This window comes from Hyla sarda, chromosome 4 (assembly GCF_029499605.1).
Source record: "Hyla sarda isolate aHylSar1 chromosome 4, aHylSar1.hap1, whole genome shotgun sequence".
Lineage (NCBI taxonomy): Eukaryota > Metazoa > Chordata > Amphibia > Anura > Hylidae > Hyla > Hyla sarda.
The window spans coordinates 221,475,371-221,500,592 of NC_079192.1; the positions used below are offsets into that span (position 1 = coordinate 221,475,371).

The window sequence follows — 25,222 nt, forward strand, 5'->3', positions numbered from 1 at the left end:
GCTGAATGACCACAACAGGTGAACCATAAAAGGGAGTTTATTTGACCAGAATGCAAAACGTTTCGCTGCGCATGCGCAGCGAAACGCATTGCATTCCGGTCAAATAAACTCCGTTTTATGGTTCATCTGTTGTGATCGTTCAGCGCCGTTGAGCCGGGTTCCTTTGAAGTCTTTCCTTGAGTGGTCTAGACAGACACCTCACTTGAACCCAATCGAACATTTCTGGAGAGACCCATTCAACCTGATAGACCAAAGAGGATCTGCAGAAAATAATGGCAGAAAATTCCCAAATCCAATTGTGCAAACCTTGAGGCATCAACCCCAAGATGACCAGAGCCTGAAATGACTTCCAAAGGTGCTTCAACAAAGAACTGAGTGAAGGATCTGAATACTAAGGTTATTGCAATATTTTCATTTTTTCTTTTCAATAAATTTGAAAAGATTTCTAACATTCTGTTTTCACTTTGTCATTATGGGGTATTGAGGGCAAAATGATGGGGACACTTGGATTTGTAGTCTATTTAGCACAAGTCTGCAACAAAACACAATTTTGAAAAGTAAAGGGTAGAAAACTTTCTGAATGCACCATAATAAGCCTCAAAACTCTGCCTTAGGTGTCTTTTATTGTTCTACTATGGGTTTGTTTAAATGGTCTTTCTGCTTTTGAACTTCTTTGTTTTAGATGGCCTATGACCTGACCAGGAGTCCATTGCATACAATAACAATGTTCTTTTGGTGTGCAAGGAATGTGGCTTTTCTGTGGGACTCTCTTTTGTATCTATTTAAAGGCAAAAATTGCTTTTTTTTCTTATTTGTTTTCATTATTATCTCTTCTCTGGTTCCTTTTATACTTATAATTTAAGCATAGCTTTAATAGCTACTATTGTAGTTCAAATGAAGGTTTAAAAAAACACAGCACTCCAGCAAAAAATACCTACAGTGTAATACATAGGATGGGCAAATGATGGTGACAGAATAGCAAAGACCAACAACACTTCAAAATATTCCTCAAAGAGCTCACTCTCCAGATCACCTTTCTCATGGAGTTACTGTTCTTATGGCAGTTACATCAGCAAACAGAATTAAAAGCTTTGGATTATGAGAAACCGAATATATCCTATTTTCTGAGAAAGTAATCCCTAGATTCCTCTGATCTTCATAAGGCTTCAAATATCTATTAGATCATCTCTCATCCATTCCATTATTGATTTCTTGCTTTATACCCATCTGTTGTGCCATAGAGTAGGGTGTAAGGAAAGTTTGGGTTTAATGTACATTTTTTTTCCTTGTCCCTTTAGCAGCCCAAATCTCCCTTCGCTATTTTCCTATGGCAGTTTTTATTTTATTTTATAGATTCCACTAGAAGGTGGAACTTTGAGGTTCTTTTTCTATAAAAATTTCCACCTATCCTATTAACTTGCAGAGTGGAGAAATTCCCTATCTGTTGTGCTGCTAAAGGACTAAGGGGAAATAAATATACATGAAATTAAAACTTACTGCAAAGTCTTAAGTAAAATTGGTATGTATCTGATATTCAAACACTAAGTTCACATTCACTTGTTATTGTCTTATAGTATAACACAAGAACTCTAAACTCACCAGAATGATTTCAATTGGGATAGGTACAGGCATTTTTGCTTTGAAATAGTCATTGATCTCCTTCACAATGTATACTACAACCATTACAACAATTGATATAACAAGAGAAGCAATATTTGTTATTCGTAACTGGGAAAATATAGCATGGAGCACCTGCAAGAAATAAAACAATATTATTATTCAAATACAATTTCAATTCTATAACGGTCATAATAAAATATGGTTCAAGAAAGAAAATTAAGTTTTCATGCATATGTACAATAATGTTGTCTACTTGCATGTTTACTTGCATAAGTGCAAGTATACTGTGAATAGACTGTAGAGGGTGCCAGGATTTGGACTCACACCGATCTAATATTGATGGCCTATCCATGCAATAGGCCTTAAAGGGGTACTCCACCCCTAGAAATCATATTCCCTATCCAAAGGATAGGGAATAAGGTGTCTGATTGGGGTGGGTCCCGCCGCTGGGGACCCCCGTGATCACCCTGCTGTGCCCAGTGTTTGTTTAGAGCACCGGGTGCAGTGCCTGAGGCTCGTGATGTCATGACCACGCCCCACTTATGATGTCTCGGCCACACCCCCTCAATGCAAGGTGTGAAGCCCCTCCCATAGACTTGCATAGATGGGACATGGCTGTGACGTCATGAGCGGGGCATGACCGTGATAGGGGATAAGATGTCTAGGGGCGGAGTACCACTTTAATCTTTTACAGGCTGGACATCCCCTTTAATAAAATAGTCTCTGTAGTTATAAACAACTTCCTTTTATTTCATGACCTATGTGATTTCTAACATATAGGTAAATACCTTTATTTACCAAAAAAGACTCCTTACGTTAAAAAAACAAAAAACAGTGCTAAAGTCTTGACCCACTTTCTTGCTATTTGCTGTTCAATGCCCCACAGTCTGTTGTTAGGTTCAGTTCATCCTTATTAACAGAGACAACAAGTCAGAACATGGGAAGTGGGTGGGGCATAACTAGTGGTATGCACAGGAGAGAGGGAGAGAGCCTAGGCTGCGTACCTACAATCTGTTAGCTGGTCTGCCTCCTCAAGAGGGTCCATGCTGTGTCTGAAAGATAAATCAAGGATTCTGTCTTATCTCTCAGCACCCATAAACTTATGGACAGCTTCCCCTACCAGTGTTTATGCTATTGTATGTACACAGTGCTGCCTCCTTTTTGTAGTTTCCTCTCACTTCTATTTCTGCTCACACAGGGTCTTGCAAAATCAGTGCATCGGTAAGTCCACTACGTCCTCTCACACACAATTTTTTGTAGTGTATTGTAAGCTATCTCCCAGCATAGTGCCAGTCTGTTCAGCCCAGTGCACTTTCATCAGCAATAAGTCATAGCATAGCAGAGAGGGGTAGTGGCTGTCCTGTGGTTGGCCAGACAAGTAAAGGAATGAAAATCCAGCAGTACTGCTGACAGACTTAACCTATACAGACTATAAAAACAGATATATATTGGAATTATCTAAGTACAAACAAGATGTACTTACTCTGAAATTTGCAATAGGTCCATTAAATGAAGGTATTTTAATTCCAAAAACATATTTTAGTTGTGATATCACAACTTCAATGGCAGCAGCTGTTGTGAACCCATTTATTAAAGGCTCCGATAGGTATATGACTATGAATCCAAACTGCAGAAATCCGAGAATCAGCTGGATAAATGAAGAAAAAAAAAAAGATTGTTTGAAGAGATTAATAAGAGGTTAATAAAAACACTGAGGGTTTGTTTACACGTTCAGGTTTCTAATTGCATTTATTGAATACAAACCCAGGGATGTCAAATGTCTTTTCTTTACATATCCCTCATTTATGATCTTTTCCTGGCTTTGTAATCAATAATTGCTATTAAAAACCTTTGTAAACACACCTGAATATCATTCTCAATATATGTGACAACTCTACTTACTTGAACTATCCCCACAAGAAAGGTTAAAGATGCTGCAACCATTACTTTCTGTTCATTTAGTAGTGTTTCATCAGTGGCATTAGCTGTTGTGGAATTGCCAGCACTTATGGATGAAGTAGCAACAAGATTGGTAACCACTGAGCCAACCATCAAACAAGTAACAGGAAAGGGACCTAGAAGACACAAACCAGTGTATTTGAAGAACCAAATGTAAAGAGTTACTGTCATTAAAAACAACTTTTGTTCAGGCTTGTAAAAAGTTGTTTATCGCACCAGTTCTCACTCCTGAGACCCTCTGTAATCGTGAGTTATTAGCCAGGGAAGTGGGCGGTATTACAGTCTACTCCCCGGGTGGCTGACAGATCCAACCATTTCTCTGCACAGACTTCTATGCAGAGAAATAGACGAATCTCCCAGCCAACTGAGGAGTGGACTGCAATACCAGTCACTACCCTGGCTAATAACTCACAATTATAGTGGGTGTTAGGAGTAAGACGTGATGTGATCACTAACTTTTTACAAGCCTGATCGACGTGTCTAAAGCTGTTTTTAATGACTGTAATGCTTTAAAGGATTATTCCAGTCTTGAAAAACGTATCCCCTATCCTAAATTCCAGATCGCGGGGATCTGACCGCTGGGACACCCCCCCACGATCTACCATACAGGGCCCTGGATCTCTGGCCTGATAGCGTGTGTTGACCACCGCACGAAGCGGCGGCCGACACGCCCCCCTCAATACAGCGCTATGGCAGAGCCAGAGGTTGCCAAAGGCAGCTCTCCAGCTATGGCATAGAGTTGTATTGATTTGGGGGGCGTGTCAGCTGACGCTTTGTGCGGTGGTCGACACACCCCCTTCCCGTGGGCTGCTGGGGCCACGTACGGGAAATCGCGGGGGGCTCCCAGCGGTCGGACGCCCCTGCGATCTAAAACTTATAGTATAGGGGATAAGTATAGGGGATAAGTGTTTCAAGACTGGACTACTCCTTTAAAGAAAATCAACAATAAGTGCCAGATCTAACATATAAATTGTATTCACAATGCACCCTTGGCAATCACCAACTCATCATGTGCCTGCATATGAGACAGATAAGTAGATAGACACACACACACACACACACAAACACGCACAGACAAGTAGATAGATAGATAGATTAGATCAATAAATAATGATATTTGAAACATATAAAAAAGACAAATGTTGTATTTATGCTCACCAGCAGATATATGTCTAGATGTTCCAAAGAAAAAATAGACAACAACTGGAAAAAAGGCTGCATACAGTCCATATCCTGGTGGAACATTTGTTAGAAGAGCATATGCCAAACCTGGAATACATATGTAAAATTAATATTGTTCATGCAAAAAGAATAAAATACAGGAACATCTGTCTATAAACATGTCTGCTGTAACCTACTGCAATGAGCTGATATGCTGGGGTAGCTGTAGGCGACCATACATGGTTGCCATTTATATCAGTGTGTATTGTCATGTAATATCTGACCACATCATATTTTAATTCATATGAAATAAAGGAGAAAAATGTAGTGGCACTTGCCAATAATAAAAGGAGGAAGCCCAGGGATAGAGAGGAATGTAATCAGCTGAAGCTGACAATGTGGCAGAAGGCAACGGCTGTTTCGCGGTACCCTGCTTCTTCAGGCCTGAGAGAATTGGTGAACTGTGAAAAAAACGCCGGCACCATGTATTGCTCACTTCCCTCTGTGGTTTTCTCCTCTACCACCCTGATTGACTGGGGCTCCAATATCCGGTGTGCCCCAAGCCTAATTTGCATTTCTTTTAAAACTTGAATATCACGGCACTGGAGGGGTCAATTAACTAATGATACATATGTACGGATTTAGGGTCAAAAGCCCTATACAGCCATGCCCTTACTGTCACGATGCCGGCTGGCAGGTAGTGGACCCTCTGTGCCAGAGAGGGATTGGCGTGGACCGTGCTAGTGGACCGGTTCTAAGCCACTACTGGTTTTCACCAGAGCCCGCCGCAAAGCGGGATGGTCTTGCTGCGGCGGTAGTGACCAGGTCGTATCCACTAGCAACGGCTCACCTCTCTGGCTGCTGAAGATAGGCGCGGTACAAGGGAGTAGGCAGAAGCAAGGTCGGACGTAGCAGAAGGTCGGGGCAGGCAGCAAGGATCGTAGTCAGGGGCAACGGCAGAAGGTCTGGAAACACTGGCAAGGGACACACAAGGAACGCTTTCACTGGCACTAAGGCAACAAGATCCGGCAAGGGAGTGCAAGGGAAGTGAGGTAATATAGGGAGTGCACAGGTGATAACTCTAATTGGAACCACTGCGCCAATCAGCGGCGCAGTGGCCCTTTAAATCGCAGAGACCCGGCGCGCGCGCGCCCTAGGGAGCGGGGCCGCGCGCGCCGGGACAGAACAGACGGGGAGCGAGTCAGGTAGGAGAGCCGGGGTGCGCATCGCGAGCGGGCGCTACCCGCATCGCGAATCGCATCCCGGCTAGCAGCAGGATCGCAGCGCCCCGGGTCAGAGGACGTGACCGGGGCGCTGCAGCGGAGGAGGTGAAGCGAGCGCTCCGGGGAGGAGCGGGAACCCGGAGCGCTCGGCGTAACAGTACCCCCCCCCTTGGGTCTCCCCCTCTTCTTGGAGCCTGAGAACCTGAGGAGCAGACTTTTGTCAAGGATGTTGTCCTCAGGTTCCCAGGATCTCTCTTCAGGACCACAACCCTCCCAGTCTACTAAAAAAAAATTTTTTCCTCTGACCTTTTTGGCAGCCAAAATCTCCTTGACCGAGAAGACGTCCGAGGAGCCGGAAACAGGAGTGACCCCATTTGAGGATTCCGAGGCGTTGGCGTGGAGAAACAAAGGTCTTTCCTGGAGGAGTCTGTCTGATGGAGGCAGGAGAAGTGGAGATCAGGCAGTCAGGTGGAATGATGTGTTGCGGAGGGAGATCAACTTCTGAGGCATCCGAGGAACGAGAGAGAGCATCGGCTCTAATGTTCTTATCGGCAGGACGAAAGTGAATCTCAAAATTAAATCGGGCAAAGAACAGAGACCACCGGGCCTGGCGAGGATTCAGCCGTTGGGCCGACTGGAGGTAGGAGAGGTTCTTGTGGTCGGTGTAGATAATAACAGGAAATCTTGATCCCTCCAGCAGATGCCTCCATTCCTCAAGTGCTAATTTAATGGCTAGAAGTTCTCGATCCCCGATGGAGTAGTTCCTCTCCGCTGGAGAGAAGGTCCTAGAGAAAAAACCACAAGTGACAGCATGCCCGGAAGGATTTTTTTGTAGAAGAACAGCTCCAGCTCCTACTGAGGAGGCATCAACCTCCAATAGGAAGGGTTTGGAAGGGTCAGGTCTGGAGAGCACGGGAGCCGAAGAAAAGGCAGACTTGAGTTGTTTAAAGGAGTCTTCTGCTTGAGGAGGCCAGGACTTGGGATCAGCATTTTTCTTGGTTAAAGCCACGATAGGAGCCACAATGGTAGAAAAATGTGGAATAAATTGCCTGTAATAATTGGCGAACCCCAAAAAGCATTGGATAGCACGGAGTCCGGAGGGGCGTGGCCAATTTAAGACGGCAGAGAGTTTGTCTGGATCCATCTGTAGTCCCTGGCCAGAGACCAAATATCCTAGAAAAGGAAGAGATTGGCATTCAAACAGACATTTCTCAATTTTGGCATAGAGTTGGTTGTCACGAAGTCTCTGAAGAACCATACGGACATGCCGGCGGTGTTCCTCTAGATTGGCAGAAAAAATTAGGATATCGTCCAGATATACCACAACACAGGAGTATAATAGATCACGAAAAATTTCATTGACAAAGTCTTGGAAGACGGCAGGGGCATTGCACAGTCCAAAGGGCATGACCAGATACTCAAAGTGTCCATCTCTGGTGTTAAATGCCGTTTTCCACTCGTCCCCCTCTCTGATGCGGATGAGGTTATAGGCGCCTCTTAAGTCCAATTTAGTGAAGATGTGGGCACCTTGGAGGCGATCAAAGAGTTCAGAGATGAGGGGTAAGGGGTAGCGGTTCTTAACCGTGATTTTATTAAGACCGCGGTAGTCAATGCAAGGACGTAGGGAGCCATCTTTTTTGGAGACAAAGAAAAATCCGGCTCCGGCAGGAGAGGAGGATTTACGGATAAAGCCCCTTTTTAGATTCTCCTGGACGTATTCGGACATGGCAAGAGTCTCTGGGGCAGAGAGAGGATAAATTCTGCCCCGGGGTGGAGTAGTACCCGGGAGGAGGTCGATAGGGCAATCATAAGGCCTGTGAGGAGGTAGAGTCTCAGCTTGTTTTTTGCAGAAAACATCCGCGAAGTCCATATAGGCCTTGGGGAGACCGGTTACTGGAGGAACCACAGAGTTACGGCAAGGGTTACTGGGAACCGGTTTTAGACAGTTCTTGGAACAAGAGGACCCCCAACTCTTGATCTCCCCAGTGGACCAATCCAGGGTTGGGGAATGAAGTTGAAGCCAGGGAAGTCCAAGGAGAATCTCCGAGGTGCAATTGGGGAGGACCAAAAGTTCAATCCTCTCATGATGAGATCCGATGCTCATAAGAAGGGGCTCCGTGCGGAAACGTATGGTACAGTCCAATCTTTCATTATTTACACAATTGATGTAGAGGGGTCTGGCGAGACTGGTCACTGGGATGTTGAACCTGTTGACGAGAGAGGCCAAAATAAAATTTCCTGCAGAACCAGAGTCCAAGAAGGCCACTGTAGAGAAGGAGAAGGCAGAAGCAGACATCCGCACAGGCACAGTAAGACGTGGAGAAGCAGAGTAGACATCAAGGACTGTCTCGCCTTTGTGCGGAGTCAGCGTACGTCTTTCCAGGCGGGGAGGACGGATAGGACAATCCCTCAGGAAGTGTTCGGTACTAGCACAGTACAGGCAGAGGTTCTCCATACGGCGTCGTGTCCTCTCTTGAGGTGTCAGGCGAGACCGGTCGACCTGCATAGCCTCCACGGCGGGAGGCACAGGAACAGATTGCAGGGGACCAGAGGAGAGAGGAGCCGAGGAGACGAAACGCCTCGTGCGAACAGAGTCCATATCTTGGCGGAGTTCCTGACGCCTTTCAGAAAAACGCATGTCAATGCGAGTGGCTAGGTGAATAAGTTCATGTAGATTAGCAGGAATTTCTCGTGCGGCCAGAACATCTTTAATGTTGCTGGATAGGCCTTTTTTGAAGGTCGCGCAGAGGGCCTCATTATTCCAGGACAATTCTGAAGCAAGTGTACGGAATTGTACGGCATACTCGCCAACGGAAGAATTACCCTGGACCAGGTTCAACAGGGCAGTCTCAGCAGAAGAAGCTCGGGCAGGTTCCTCAAAGACACTTCGGATTTCCGAGAAGAAGGAGTGTACTGAGGCAGTGACGGGGTCATTGCGGTCCCAGAGCGGTGTGGCCCATGACAGGGCTTTTCCGGACAGAAGACTGACTACGAAAGCCACCTTAGACCTTTCAGTGGGAAACAGGTCCGACATCATCTCCAGATGCAGGGAACATTGGGAAAGGAAGCCACGGCAAAACTTAGAGTCCCCATCAAACTTATCCGGCAAGGATAAGCGTATCCCAGGAGCGGCCACTCGCTGCGGAGGAGGTGCAGGAGCTGGCGGAGGAGATGACTGCTGAAGCTGTGGTAGCAACTGTTGTAGCATAACGGTCAGTTGAGACAGCTGTTGGCCTTGTTGCGCAATCTGTTGTGACTGCTGGGCGACCACCGTGGTGAGGTCAGCGACAACTGGCAGAGGAACTTCAGCGGGATCCATGGCCGGATCTACTGTCACGATGCCGGCTGGCAGGTAGTGGACCCTCTGTGCCAGAGAGGGATTGGCGTGGACCGTGCTAGTGGACCGGTTCTAAGCCACTACTGGTTTTCACCAGAGCCCGCCGCAAAGCGGGATGGTCTTGCTGCGGCGGTAGTGACCAGGTCGTATCCACTAGCAACGGCTCACCTCTCTGGCTGCTGAAGATAGGCGCGGTACAAGGGAGTAGGCAGAAGCAAGGTCGGACGTAGCAGAAGGTCGGGGCAGGCAGCAAGGATCGTAGTCAGGGGCAACGGCAGAAGGTCTGGAAACACTGGCAAGGGACACACAAGGAACGCTTTCACTGGCACTAAGGCAACAAGATCCGGCAAGGGAGTGCAAGGGAAGTGAGGTAATATAGGGAGTGCACAGGTGATAACTCTAATTGGAACCACTGCGCCAATCAGCGGCGCAGTGGCCCTTTAAATCGCAGAGACCCGGCGCGCGCGCGCCCTAGGGAGCGGGGCCGCGCGCGCCGGGACAGAACAGACGGGGAGCGAGTCAGGTAGGAGAGCCGGGGTGCGCATCGCGAGCGGGCGCTACCCGCATCGCGAATCGCATCCCGGCTAGCAGCAGGATCGCAGCGCCCCGGGTCAGAGGACGTGACCGGGGCGCTGCAGCGGAGGAGGTGAAGCGAGCGCTCCGGGGAGGAGCGGGAACCCGGAGCGCTCGGCGTAACACTTACTTTAAAAACCTGCTGAAAGGGCCGCTTTAAATTACATATGTCAATGGTGCACAGCTGGCATTCATGACAAGAAACTCTCCTGCTTTATCACATGCCCATAAGTTTAATGACCACCTTATTTAGGTGAATAGGCAACTGTTTAAATGTTTAAAGGGGTTATCCAGGAATAGAAAAACAGAGCTAATTTCTTTCATAAACGCCTCTGTCTCCAGTTTGGGTGTGGTATTACAGCTTGGCTTCTTTAAAGGGGTATTCCAGGATTTTTTTTAATTTGACTATGCTACAGGGGCTGTAAAGTTAGTGTAGTTCATAATATAGTGTCTGTACCTGTGTGACGGTTTTCTCACAATTCATCTGTGATTATCGCACCAATATTTATTTTTAACAGCATACAAAATTACTCATGTCTTGGGATTTCCCAGGTTGCAGTGCAGCCAAGACCTGACTCACTAGTCAGGTGATCAGAGGGAGTCTGTCCTGCTTCAATTTTGCAACAGATGTAGGCCCCCTGGTTAGAAAACACTGCGTTTCAATGAATGTGGTAGCTTATGTGTGGAAGGAAGGAAAGTGATCTCATACTTGCAAGCATGGGACTATGGGATGTGTAGTTTAGAGAACAAAATCCAACAGGAAATACCCAGTTCTGGCAGGTATGTACCGAAATACCCTTATAGTGGATAATCCCTTTATCTTCAATGGAACTAAGCTGCAGAACCGAAGCCAACCTGGAGACAGACGGGGAGCATTTTTTATTAAAGAAATTAGCTCTGTTTTTATATTCTTGGATAACCCCTTTAATGCACAATTTTGCCAAGTCCTCTAGAATAGCTCTTTGCCATGGATTTCCACTGGCTAATAAAGTAAGATCTCTAGACCGCAATCTATAAGGTTTACTAGGGAATATAGACAAATGTTGTCCTGATCCTTTCTAGAAATACATGTAGGTTCACCAGATATGACCTTATGATAACTCGTCACATCATATCAAGTCAAGAATTTGCTAATAAGCAAAAAGTAAAGAAAATCTTAATCACCTTGTAAAACCGCTACAAGTCCTGTGGTGACCCCAGAAATAATGTCACTGAGAATCCATTCTTTGAATGTGTATTGAGGAAGCCATGATATAATAGGGAAAAAAGTGAAGACAATTCTTTTTGCTTTCTGAGCAGAGCAGCTGTGAGGAAACAGATTTGTTTACTGAACACGTTACCTCAATAGCATCATATGTGACATAAAACATCAAGGGGTTTACAGAACTTGAACCCCTTAAAGGGGTTATCCAGGAAAAAACTTTTTTTTATATATCAACTGGCTCCAGAAAGTTAAACAGATTTGTAAATTACTTCTATTAACAAATCTTAATCCTTTCAGTACTTATGAGCTGCTGAAGTTGAGTTGTTATTTTCTGTCTAACTGCTCTCTGATGGCACGTGTCTCGGGAACCGCCCAGTTTAGAAGCAAATCCCCATAGCAAACGTATTCTACTCTGTGCAGTTCCCAAGACAAGCAGAGATGTCAGCAGAGAGCACTGTTGCCAGACAGAAAACAACAACTCGACTTCAGCAGCTGATAATTATTGAAAGGATTTAGATTTTTTAATAGAAGTAATTTACAAATCTGTTTAACTTTCTGGAGCCAGTTGATATAACAATTTTTTTTCCTGGAATACCCCTTAATATGCATGCTTAAAACAATTATTTTTAATCCTATGAACAAACCTCTAGGTGCTGGCAGGATCAAGACAGGCGCTGGTAAGAACAAGTTTATTTACCCATAATGCAATGTGTTTTGCAGAACTTCCGCTTCATCAGGCCTTTGAATAGGGGATAAGTTTTACTTTACCACTGTACTCCTTTAAATCACCTGTTAGCTGGGCTGTGTAACTCAAACCTGCATGTGTTTTGAATGCAGCACTGCACTGTGTAAGAGCATGCTTAAAGGAGCTATTAGCTCTGTTTTTCTAATTCTTCATATCCACTTTAGTAAAAAGTAAATTAACAATGTAGATTGGCTCTGGAAATAAGTATGACCTAGTAATAAACTAGATGACACATAATTAATTAAATGTCTCTCTAGATATCCTATAGATCCTCATATGAGGCTAGTGCTAAAACTGATATATTGTTTTGGCATTTTAGCATCTATTCATTCTAAAAAAATTGATGAATGTCATTAAAAATACAGCCAAATTATTCTATTTTAGTAGCATTTTAATGAAACAGGCCGAAGAGAAATAAAAAATCTCTGATTGGTCTATTAGTCATAATTTAACAGATTCATGAAAGCTGTTTGGGGCTCTGTCACCAATGTCAGAGACTCGTTCAACGCAGCATTGGTAGTTCCCTTATATTTGTAATGTGCTATGCCAATCTTCCCATTAAAATTAAAAGTCAATGGGGTCTGTTGTACCAGGTTCATGTCCATTGTTTGACACGTCTGACACTGTCATCATGGTTTCTGTTGTAACAGAATCCATAAGGGTGGAACCTACAAGAAATACTCTATTCATTGCAACCAATCACAGCACTGCACTCCATTTATTTTTTTTAAGAACACTATAAGAAATCAAATCTGTGTTGTGAGCAGCAAAAAAAGCCAATGTTTGCTCATCCTTCTTGACAAGTTGATCAAATCTGATTTTATTTGTTTATTTTGAAACTCTTTTTATTAAGATTTAACTTGATGCATATTAGAAAAAAAAATTGTGGGAGATTAGCTGAGTAGAGCCAGGCAAATGGTGTTATAAAACAGTCAGAGACAGGGACTCAAAAGTTTACTCAGGGCTTTTACTGCTTTTATTTTTTTAAACAAATAAAAATAAAGCTTTTACACACAAGTATGAAATACAAATTAAATTCCTACCCATCCAAACACTAACTATACAAAAATCTGTAATTGTCTGAATATAATTTATTGGCTATATAGACCAGTTTCTCCCTTTTGTTGTCACTTACATGCATTAAGTGAGGGAATGACTTCATTCAGCCATCCACTCTGTCTCTGTCCAATTCCCTCTTTCAAAGCAGCTCCCACCCTCCTGAGAGACACAGACCATTTGGTTTCTACCCTGCACTTATGAGTCATTCTCTCTTTAGTGCTGAGAACTGGGAGGTGTGTGCAGCCTCAGCCATTCAGACACTGAATCTCTCTCTGCTGCTCAGAGCAGAACAGTGGGGGCTGGCAGAGCAGAGTTGCAATGATTGCTGTGAGATGTAGACAAGGGGAAAGAAGGATGGCAAAGAATATCAAGCAACCAGAGAAGACAAGAGAGGCCACAGGAGCCATGCATATCCGGCAGTGTGGTTCACAGGGAACATATCCAGAAAGGGTAGTGGCATTGGAGTATTTAAAACCCAGTAACCAGCTGATGTTGGCCACACAAAAAACCTAAAATGGCCAGGAAGGGAATGAAAGACCCCACTACCAACCTGCCTTTCATTTCATAAAAATCTAGGCCTGTAAACAGAGAAAAGCCCTTTAACAGTTAAGATCTGCTAGGGATTCAAAAACAGTTCACATGAGCTGTAACAACCTTTAAAGGGGTTCTCCGGTGGAAAACTTTTTTTTTTTTTTTTAAATCAACTGGTGCCAGAAAGATTTGTAAATTACTTCTATTAAAAAAAAAAATCTTAATCCTTCGAGTACTTATTAGCTGCTGAATACTACTGAGGAAATTATTTTCTTTTTGGAACACAGTGCTTTCTGCTGACATCATGACCACAGTGCTCTCTGCTGACATCTCTGTCCATTTTAGGAACTGTCCTAAGTACTGGAAGGATTAAGATTTTTTAATAGAAGTAATTTACAAATCTGTTTAACTTTCTGGCACCAGTTGATAAAAAAAAAAGTTTTCCACCGGAGTACCCCTTTATACTGCTACCTTTTCACCTTTGTAGACTTTTTTTTTTTTTATCATAAACATTTAAGACATTTTGATCTACTCTAAATGTTTAATTGATGATGATGTTTATTAATAACTAATTATACTATTAAAATAACTAATTGAAAACACATACATGCTCGACTAAGCTAGGTGCATGGTGTATAGGGGAATTGGGAGAAAAAGTTTATGGCCTTACAGCTTTAAAAAGTTTATGGCCTGCTTAAGTGTTTGTCCCTGTTAGATAAGTAGACAAAGAAATATGTTGAACATCTGTGGAGTATCTGGATAATGTGGAGAAATCTCATTTGCTAAATAATGTAAGTTTAAAAAACAATGTAAGTAGTTTTTGGACAAAGAGTGAAAAAATCATGATACGCTCCTGTTGGAATAATGCTATATGGCAGATACTGTGTGCATCAATAACTCATGTTTTAGTTTATATTGACACTCACAATTCAGTAGTTCTATTTCCAGTAAAGCATGTCTGATATAGTATAAACAAATGATAGTTTAAAGGATACATACATTTTTTTGGGGACATGGCTGTGAAAAAACACAATAAATGCATACTCACCTATCTCGCTCTCCTAGCAGCCCCGTCAATATATAAAAAAATCCTGAATCCTGAATGCACTGAGCATGCTTCAGTTGGATGATTTATTTGACTTAAAACTAATCATATTAAATTACTATTAAGTTACTAATTAGTTATTAGTGATAAGAATCTAATAATTAGGTAATAGATTCCTAATTTGTATTGTCAACGAAGCATACATAGGGGTTGACATTTGGCAATTAAAGTAAGGTTATAAAAGAAGGAAAAAAAATGGCTATATGGACAACATATAAACAAGCTGGATATAATAAACCTTGACACTCCATTAGAATATAAAAGAAAAATGTGCCCAGCTTATTATTATATTACTTTTAGGTTATTCAAACATCACTTTCAGTTGAATCAAAGAACAACTTACCCACAAGACCTTTTCAAATGGTCCAATATAGTGGTGTGACGTCTTTGCACTATTTCATGTTCAGAACTGAATGAGTCCTCTGAGTAGACTGGTCTTGCCACAAAATATTTATTTTCCAAAGGAATTTTCACTTTTTCCTCTTGAGGTTCTGTAGGATTTGTATTTCCTTTACCTTTTCTGAACCTATTTAGTATGACCTGGTAGTTGAACATTTTCCAATCTGAATGAAAATGAGATAATGTTAGCACAGATAAATACTATGGTTCATATATGAAATAATAAAATGTCATGTTGACTAATAGTGACTTTGGTGTCTGGTCTAAAAAAATCTTTTGAATATAGGTTTAAATTTTGAATATCCTGTTAGGCTAAACAGAGTTAATAGAGAGGTGGCCCCTGTCAGGAGCATCCTGCAGAGATAAAGAGCACCTATACCTGTGGAGGACCTATAACATACATGCACAATGACAACTTCCAGACTAAGTCATCCCAAAACTGTACAATTAGATCATGACAACATAGATAATAGTAGCAGTAAATATCTAGTAAGCCTATAAGATCTTTTACAGATTGTAGGCACAACTTGACTTTTTCCCATGTTGTTTATACAATACTATAACTGGCACTCAACAACTAATAGCTTACAGTTAACTTATCCGGTCATAGATCATCATCACCAGAACCGGTACAACTAATAAAGTAAAGTTAACTTTGCCAGGCTTATAGATCATCATCAAGAGAACAAGTCTTATACTGCACTCAGTGTTGAGTACCTCTTACATGTAACAGTATTAGTGAAACCTGGCTGTAAATGATGCTATGTTTTTCCATCCCATCCCGTCTCCAATATATTTTAATATCTATACTTGCCTTACTTTTTCTTTTAATCCAGCAAATGGTGACTTCATAGCAGTAGTTCTAGGAGAGTTGTACTTTCTATCAAGCAGTAGACATTTCATATATGGCCCCTGGTGTTTGGAGGTGTTACCATAGGTTGTCATGGGTATTGATTAACTTATCTGTTCAATGTAGTAGGAAACCTGGAAGAAAGATGTGAATATAATCTGTACAGTGCTGATTACATAAGTGTACCTGCAGCAAGACTAACGCAATGTAAACGGGAGGATGTAAGAAAGGTTACTTTATTGGATGCTGTTTTACAATCATTTTAACTGGTGCTAACTGGTGGCAAAATGTGAAGGAATTATCAAAAGGAGATTCACACTGAAATGTAGTGTTTTCAGTGCACCAAATCTGGAGGGGTGATGGGGTGGTGGATTTGGGACCCACTAGTTAACCCTTTGTGTTTTAAGCATTGCTTACATTATATTTGTTCTGCAGGATATTGACAAACGTGTCCATCTTTCTGCTGGATTTGGCTGATCTTTTAACAGTTGGGGTTATGCTTTTCGGAGATTATGGTGGAGATTTATGACAACCTGTACAGTTGGACAGAGGTGTCAGCAGAGAGCACTGTGGTCAGATAGAAATGAACCATACCACTTCCTCTGTAGTATACAGCAGCTGATAACTACTGGAAGGATTAAGATTTTTATATGCAAGTAATATACAAATCTGTTTAACTTTTTGGCATCAGTTGATTTAAAAAAAAATTGTTTCCCCCCGGAGTACCTCTTTAATCTCTAAGACTCCTCAAGATCAGCAATAGAGATGAGCAAATTTTTGAACAATTCGATTTGGCCGTTTCGCCGAATTTTCCCAAAAGATTGCTATTAAAAACAGCCATTTCTGGCCTACAGAGAGCCTCAATAGGGGTGTAGAACAATTTGCCTTGCTGTAACAAGCATAGGGTGTGTGCTGGGTTAGTGAAATAATACTGTTATTCAGTATGATATGCAGAGGCATCACTATTAGACTCACTGTCGCAGAGCGGCACAATGACAGAGCCTGGAGGTGGCATCAGTATGATGAGACCATATAGTGGCTGAATAACACAGCCTGGAGGTGGCGGAAGCATGAAGAGACCCTATAGTGACTGAATGAAACAGCCTGAAGTTGGCAGCAGCATGAGACCACATAGTGGCTGAATGACACAGCCTTGAGTTGGCAGCAGCATATAGTGTCTGAATGACACAGCCTGGAGTTTGTGGCAGCATGAGGAGAACATATAGTGGCAGTATGAGACAGCTTGGAGCTGGCATCAGCATGAGGAGAACATATGGTGGCAGAATGAGACAGCATGGAGGTGGCAGCAGCATCAGGAGTCCTGAAAATGACCCAGTGACAGAGTGGTGAGGTGGGTGGCAATACCAGTACCCGGTGGCGAAGGTGGGTGAAAAAAGGAGAACTTGGCATCAGATGTGTGGCATCAGGCGAGTGGCAGGATCAGAATAGTAGCTGAGGTCGGTAGGCAGAAGAAAACGGTCTCATTTGTAAAAGTGTTAGTGTGCACAAGTAAGTATTGAGGATATGCATTACATAACGTTTAATATATGCTTAGGATAAAATATATGGACCCAAACATTTTTTTTATCAAACAAAAGGTAAAGGTGTGCAAAAAAAACACACCATGTGCCACTTACACCACCAAGTATTGATGTGATGCAAAGACCTCTAAAGGTGGGAACAACTTATGGTTCATTGTAACCGATAAAAACTTCCCCTGTAAGGTCCTACTCGCCCTATTAATTTCCTTCTTGGCAAGTGTTACTCACCCTAAAAAGGACGGCCCCACACAGGAACCTCTCCCTTTTTCCACCTAAAAACCCTGGGAAATGGCGTAGAGGCCCCCCCCGAGTCAGACCTGCCAAAGGATGGATGATGGCGCAGATAGGCATCGGCCAACTGACTACATAGGATGTCTCTGTAGTAGGTAAGTTTGTCCTCCCTCTCAGTGGGTGTATAAAAGGACCCTTTTTTGTGCCTGTAGCGAGGGTCCAATAAGGTGGAGAGCCAGAAGTCACCCCAGCCATATGAGTCCTGTGGGGGCTGAACTGGAGGAGGAGGACGAGGGGGAGGGGCACAGTAGGTCAGTTTGTCCTCCCTCCCAGTGGATGTAAAAAAGGCCCCCATTTTGTGCCGGTAGGGAGGGCCCAATAAGGTGGAGAGCCAGAAGTCATCCAGTTCCTGAATGTTGACAATTCGGCGGTCACTACGCAAGCAAGTGAGCATGCATCGTGCCATTTGTGCAAGTGACTCTGAGGGACTACCTGCCTCCATCTCCACTGTATACTGCCACCGTGTGTCTGGGTCCTCTGTCTCTCCTTCCTCCTAACCCTCCAGCTCCTCTAGCTATTCCTGATCCTCCTCTCCTGTCAGATGACTAGAAACCCTGCCCATCTCGTGAAACCTAAACTGTGCTACACTGTGCCCCTCCCCTCACTCTTCTCCTCCTCCAGTTTAGCCCCCACAGGGCTCATGTGGCCATGAGATGTAGGCACCATGTCTCCAGTGCCCATACCAGCCATAGTTTCCAATACGTGTTGTAGTAGATGAAGCAGTGGAATTACGTTGTTCATCTTGTAATCCTGGCGACTGAATAATAATGTGGCTTCCTCAAAGGGCCTGAGCAAACGGCAGTTGTTACGTATGAGCTGCCACTGGTTGACATTGAAGTTACACAGGGGAGTCCCCCTATCCACTTGTGAGTGGGTGCATACTATTGTCTCTTGGACATGGCTTTGCCGATGGATTGCTGGCGGAATGACTAACACTAAGTAGGAGGAGCTGGAACATATGGAGCGACAGAAGATGGGTATGACACACAGCTCCCTTCAGCTGAGGTGGTGGAGCTTTGGCTGGCTGAAACAGGGAGCGGCGTGCCACTGGGTGATGCAGCAGGCTGGACCACCACATCGGAGCACGGCTCTCACAGGCCGCTTTATGGTGACACTGCATATGTTGACGCAGGGCCATCGTGCCAACATTGGGACCCAGGCCACGCTTCTCCTTCTGCACGACACATCTTGCATGTGGCCAGGTTAACATCCTTCGGATGCTTGATGAAAAACCACACCGCCAAGTAGCTGATTTTCCCCCCCAACAGTCTGCACTGATTGACTGTTACTGCCGCCGACTCCAATAACCCCTGTTCCACTACCTCCTGGGAAGGTAGGCTGCCACGATGCAGGTGGTCTACCCTGGGCACATTTGGCTTCAGACTTCCCACTTCTGCCACCATGCTGACTGCCAACCATGCTACCACCTTGCTGGCTTAGCTGCTGCCTCACGGGCAACCTGCAACCCTCTTCTCCTGATGATGATGATGATGCTCCTTCTGCACCCAGCTCCCAAGTGCAATCGGCTTCATCATTATAGAGTTATGTCCGCACGTCACTGATGTCCACCTCAGGTTCCTCAACAGTGTCTGCTCCAGAAGCCTGAATGCTTGCAACACCACCTCCCATGCCACTCTCCTCATCACTACTTGCCTGCCTAGTGGAGGAAGCGGCGGATGTCTCCTCCACTTCTTGGCTGGGCAGTAGCTGCTGACTGTCCTCTAGTAGATCGTCCTCACTAAAAAGTGGAGCTGAACCCACAGCATACAGTACTTCTGTGGGGGAGGGAACAGCATAGGACAGACACAATGGGAGGAAAGGGACTGCTCTCGGGCCATGCCAACTGAGGGTTGTGTCTGAGGAACCCACCGACTGTTGACTGGAGGTGTCAGATGTCACTTGTGATGAAGTGGATGACCGAGTTAACCAATTGGTGACGGCAGATGGGTTGCTGGTCGAGACACGACCGCTAGCTGATATCCTGCTGCCACTCGCACCTAGTCTGCTGCGACCTCTGCCTGCGCTTGATGAATTTAGGCCTCTGCCACTTCTCTGTGCATGTCCTGGCACTTCTCTGCCTGACATACTTAGTGCGTATATGAGGGGAGGACAATATGCTACACTGCGCTTAATACAGTATTTGTCTAGAACAGCAGCAGGTGTGTACTTTTGGCTGGCCTTTCACAGTAACTAGGCCCTTAAGACTATAATGCGGGGCCACGGCCTCTAACAACGGCCGGGACCCATGGCTAATAGCGCACGGCACTGATCGTGGTGCCGCGTGCTATTAACCCTTTAGATGCGGCGTTCAAAGTTGAATGCTGTGTCTAAAGTGATAGTAAATCGTTGCCGTTTAGCTCAGGGAGCTGTTTGGGATGTCCATGGCAAAATCAGCTGTGACACAGCAGGAGGGTCCCTTACCTTGCCTCCTGGTTTCTGAATGCCAAATGACTGCTCAGTGCCTGAGATCCAGGCATGAGCAGTCAAGCAGCAGAATCATCGATCAGTGGTTTCCTATGAGAAACATCTGATCAATGTGAAAGATCAGTGTGTGCAGTGTTATAGTCCCCTATGGGAGCTATAACACTCCAAAAAAAAAAAAAAAGAGAAAAAAAAAGTTAATAAAAGATAATTTAACCCCTTCCCTAATAAAAGTTTAAATCACCCCCCTTTTCCCATTTAAAAAAAAAACTGTGTAAATAAAAATAAACATATGTGGTATCGCCACACGCGGAAATTATAAAAATACCGTATATACTCGAGTATAAGCCGAGTTTTTCAGCACGATTTTTCGTGCTGAAAACACCCCCCTCGGCTTATACTCGAGTGAACTCCCCCACCCGCAGTGGTCTTCAACCTGCGGACTTCCAGAGGTTTCAAAACTACAACTCCCAGCAAGCCAGGGCAGCCATCGGCTGTCCGGGCTTGCTGGGAGTTGTAGTTTTGAAACCTCCGGAGGTCCGCAGGTTGAAGACCACTGCGGCCTTCAACATCATCCAGCCCCCTCTCACCCCCTTTAGTTCTGAGTACTCACCTCCGCTCGGCGCTGGTCCGGTCCTGCAGGGCTGTCCGGTGAGGAGGTCGTCCGGTGGGATAGTGGTTCCGGGCTGCTATCTTCACCGGGGAGGCCTCTTCTAAGCGCTTCGGGCCCGGCCTCAGAATAGTCACGTTGCCTTGACAACAACGCAGATGCGTCGTTGTCAAGGCAACGGCTCTATTTCGGGCCGGAAGCGCGGAGAAGAGGCGCCCCCGGTGAAGATAGCAGCCCGGACCACCTCCTCACCGGACCACCTCCTTACCGGACAGCCCTGCAGGACCGGACCAGCGCCGAGCGGAGGTGAGTACTCAGAACTAAAGGGGGTGAGAGGGGGCTGGATGATGTTGAAGGCCGCAGTGGTCTTCAACCTGCGGACCTCCGGAGGTTTCAAAACTACAACTCCCAGCAAGCCCGGACAGCCGATGGCTGCCCGGGCTTGCTGGGAGTTGTAGTTTTGAAACCTCTGGAGGTCCGCATGTTGAAGGCCGCAGTGGTCTTCAACCTGCGGACCTCCGGAGGTTTCAAAACTACAACTCCCAGCAAGCCCGGACAGCCGATGGCTGCCCGGGCTTGCTGGGAGTTGTAGTTTTGAAACCTCTGGAGGTCCGCAGGTTGAAGACCACTGAGGGCGAATGATGAGAAGAGGATGATGAAGGGGGGGGGGGTGTGGGGATGATGAAGGGGGGTGGGGATGATGAAGGGGGGGGGGTGTGGGATGATTACAAGGGGATGATGAAGGGGGGGATGTGTGGGATGATAAGGGGATGTGTGGGATGATGACAAGGGGATGATGAAGGGGGGATGTGTGGGATGATAAGGGGATGTGTGGGATGATGACAAGGGGATGATGAAGGGGGGATGTGTGGGATGATGACAAGGGGATGATGAAGGGGGGATGTGTGGGATAAGGGGATGTGTGGGATGATGACAAGGGGATGATGAAGGGGGGATGTGTGGGATGATGACAAGGGGATGATGAAGGGGGGATGTGTGGGATGATGACAAGGGGATGATGAAGGGGGGATGTGTGGGATAAGGGGATGTGTGGGATGATGACAAGGGGATGATGAAGGGGGGATGTGTGGGATGATGACAAGGGGATGATGAAGGGGGGATGTGTGGGATGATGACAAGGGGATGATGAAGGGGGGATGTGTGGGATGATAAGGGGATGTGTGGGATGATGACAAGGGGATGATGAAGGGGGGATGTGTGGGATGATAAGGGGATGTGTGGGATGATGACAAGGGGATGATGAAGGGGGGATGTGTGGGATGATGACAAGGGGATGATGAGGATGTTAATGACGGGTCTGGATGATGACAGGGGGGGATGAGGTATTTCCCACCCTAGGCTTATACTCGAGTCAATAACTTTTCCTGGGATTTTGGGTTAAAATTAGGGGTCTCGGCTTATACTCGGGTCGGCTAATACTCGAGTATATACGGTAATTATAAAAATGTATCATTAATAAACTGCATGGTCAAAGGCGTACACCAAAATAGTGTCTTTTTGGTAACTTTTTATATAATGAATAAATGAATAAAAAGCAATCAATAAGTCCTATGAATACAAAAATGGTACCACTAAAAATTTCAGTGCATGGTGCAAAAAATGAGCCCTCATACTGCCCCATTCGCGGAAAAATAAAAAAGTTATAGGTCAGAAGATGACAATTTTAGACATGTAAATTTTCCAGAAGTACGACAAAATCAAACCGATATAAGTAGGGTATCATTTTAATTGTATGGACCTACAGAATAAAGAGAAGGTGTCTTTTTTACCGAAAAATGTACTGTGGTGAAACGAAAGCCCCCAAAGGTTACAATGATTTTTTGTTCGTTTCATCGTACATTTTTGGGTAAAATGACTGATGTCATTACAAAGTAGAATTGGTGGTGCAAAAAATAAGCCATCATATGGATTTTTAGGTACAAAATTGAAAGAGTTAGGATTTTTTAAAGGTAAGGAGGAAAAAACAAAAATGCAAAAATGGAAAAACCCTGGGTCCTTAAGGGGTTAAAACAGTATTTGTCTACAACACCATCAGGTGTGTACTTTTGTCTGGCCTTTCACAGTAATTAGGCCATTGTGACTATAACAGGAACAAAATGGTACACCACGTAAATGTGGTATGCACTTGTGGGGGTAGGACAATACGCTCCACTACGCTTAAAACAGCTTTTGTCTACAACACCAGCAGGTGTGAACTATTAGCTGGCCTTTCACAGTAACTAGGCCCTTAGGACTATAACAGGAACAAAATGGTACACCACCTAGATGTACGTATGTGGTATGCACTTATGAGGGGAGTACAATACGTTCCACTACACTTAAAACAGTATTTGTCTAGAACAGCAGCAGACGTGTACTTTTGGCTGGTCTTTCACAGTAACTAGGCCCTAAATACTTTAGCGGGAACAAAATCATATACCACCTATGTACACACAGGTTACATTTAATAGAGGACAATGTGCTCTGCTACGCAACCTGAATTAGGCACTAATAGCAGGTGATTATGGCTTTTAGTGCTCTGCTCTAACTGGCTGGCTACTGTTAGCTTTTCAGTTGTTGTACACACCAGTGCTGCAGCACACATCTCTCTCCCTTCCCTATCAGTGCTTCTAGGCTGGATTTGAGCTTGAGGTTAATCGCTGTTGTAAAAATGCTTTTCTGTGAAGCACACACTGCTCTCTGTCCCTCTCTCTCTCTCTCTCTGCAATAAAACGCTGAAGTAACTGACCACAAGCTGGTTGCCGATTATAAAGGGCTGGGACATCACAGGGGTGGCTGGCTACTGATAGGCTGCATGCTGCATGTGATTCAGGGCCCTTCCTGCCTACCTGTCTTCCTGCCTTCCCAGAGTTCCTTGCCCCATGTCCTGACATGTGGAGCCTCCATCTTAGATGCGCTGGAGCCTGGACTGTACTAAACGGAGTTTAATGAAGCGATTAGTGCGATCGAATTGCGGCGATATTCGGATTTGTTGCTAAGCAAATTTTTCCTAACATTTGTAACGAATTCGGATTCATCAGATTCGATTCACTTATCCCTAATGGTTGTTGTCACGCTAGTCACACTGGCAGCATGAGTTATCCTACGTTCTATGGGCTGGTGCAGTGAAAGGAGGGCTGCACAGCTGGTGTAAGTGGTGTGCCTGTGGCACACCCTTTAGAGTATTTGATGACATGTTGGGTGCCATTGGTGTTATAGTGCAAAGAATAAGCTAAACACTAAAGCAGTGAATACAGAAAAGCCTGTACTTAGTAGAGTAATTCTTTACATGATGGAGGCACAGTCTCTTTGTAAAACAAATAAATAGTATGACTAAAGTAGGATTTACCATTTGGAAGAGGGTAAAACTGTTGGGATCCCTTTTAGACTTCATTCTATCCTGAATTATTAAACTATTGCCAAGTGATTTTTCTTGGTTGGCTCCCAGTGAATCTCAGTAGTCTCTATTCACTTTAAGCTGCAATGCTCACTGTGGGCTGCATGTTCCATAAAGAAATGTAGATTTGCAGCCACTTCGTTCTTAGGCCCAGCTTGAAGACCTTGAGGGTCCTAGGGTAAACTATGGACACATGCACAACTTCTCCCCACAAATGCTAAAAATAATCCACTTTATCCTCACTCTATGAGGAAAAATCACAAGGGCAATGTTAGTTCTTTGCAGGAGCTATCCAGCCCCAGAAATCCTCTGTTTAGGCCTAACTCACACTGAAGGAGGAAGATAGGGAGCTCCTCTCACTTCATCACGCTACACTCTACTAAACTTCTCTTTGCAGAGTGAAGGCAGAACTCAGAGCAAGCTCCAAAATGTTTCATGTGTAACTGTATTGGAATGCATGTAGGGTATAAATGCAACTGCAGTATAATAATAGTACAAAAGAACACAAAAATACAAAATTACATTTAAGGCAAAGCACCACTAACCAACACCCAATTACTGACACTGTTTAACACATAATATAACCTAGCCTTACAGTTTCAGCAGTTCTGATTATAATCAATGTAACCCTGCCAGACACTGTGCCCTTAGAATATAACCCTACCACACACTGCACCCCCTGAATATAACCCTGATAGCTACTGTACCCTGGCACTGAATATAATACTGCGGCACACTGTGAACTCTAAAAGTAACTGTTACAGATATACCTTTCCTGGCTCTAGCGCCACTTTTGTCTTCTTCACAGCACACCCGACAACTTCCCTTGCCTTCTTTCCAACAGCCCTGCACGTCGCAGGGCCGTTTGTCAATGAGCAACATGTTGGCTGGCCTATTAGGAGGTGAGAGCTCACCTCAGCTGTGGTTCCAGATCTTACACTTCTCTGTGGCAGGATATTTCAATTGATCTGCATCTCAGTACTATATCTGTGATTGTGTTTTCCCTGTGTCCCTATTTTTGTTCGGACATCCTCTGATCTGACCTGTTGCCTGATCACTGACTTTGATCCTGCCTACTTATTTTGTCCTTTAGCGCATTGACTGTTGCCTGTCCTGACTGTTTTGCCTCTGATTTTGTACTGTTCTGCCCTCATGACCCCCCCCCCCCCTCTGGCTTGCTCCTTATTTATCTTCGT

The 25,222-nt window shown here is 44.6% G+C and overlaps 1 protein-coding gene across 1 annotated transcript in view; it reads right to left on the reverse strand.

Annotated features, from left to right (window-relative positions):
• The window catches only part of LOC130367439 (chloride anion exchanger-like), a 78,798-nt gene extending 53,890 nt beyond the window's left edge, over positions 1 to 24,908 (reverse strand). The window contains exons 1-7 of the mRNA XM_056569859.1: positions 24,797 to 24,908; positions 14,861 to 15,080; positions 11,038 to 11,177; positions 4,738 to 4,848; positions 3,523 to 3,695; positions 3,104 to 3,268; positions 1,600 to 1,752 (exon numbers count right to left, since the gene is read on the reverse strand). Coding sequence (XP_056425834.1) covers positions 1,600 to 1,752; positions 3,104 to 3,268; positions 3,523 to 3,695; positions 4,738 to 4,848; positions 11,038 to 11,177; positions 14,861 to 15,080; positions 24,797 to 24,908 — 1,074 coding nt within the window. The remainder of the gene's footprint in view (positions 1 to 1,599; positions 1,753 to 3,103; positions 3,269 to 3,522; positions 3,696 to 4,737; positions 4,849 to 11,037; positions 11,178 to 14,860; positions 15,081 to 24,796) is intronic.
• Between the last annotated feature and the right edge of the window lie 314 nt (positions 24,909 to 25,222).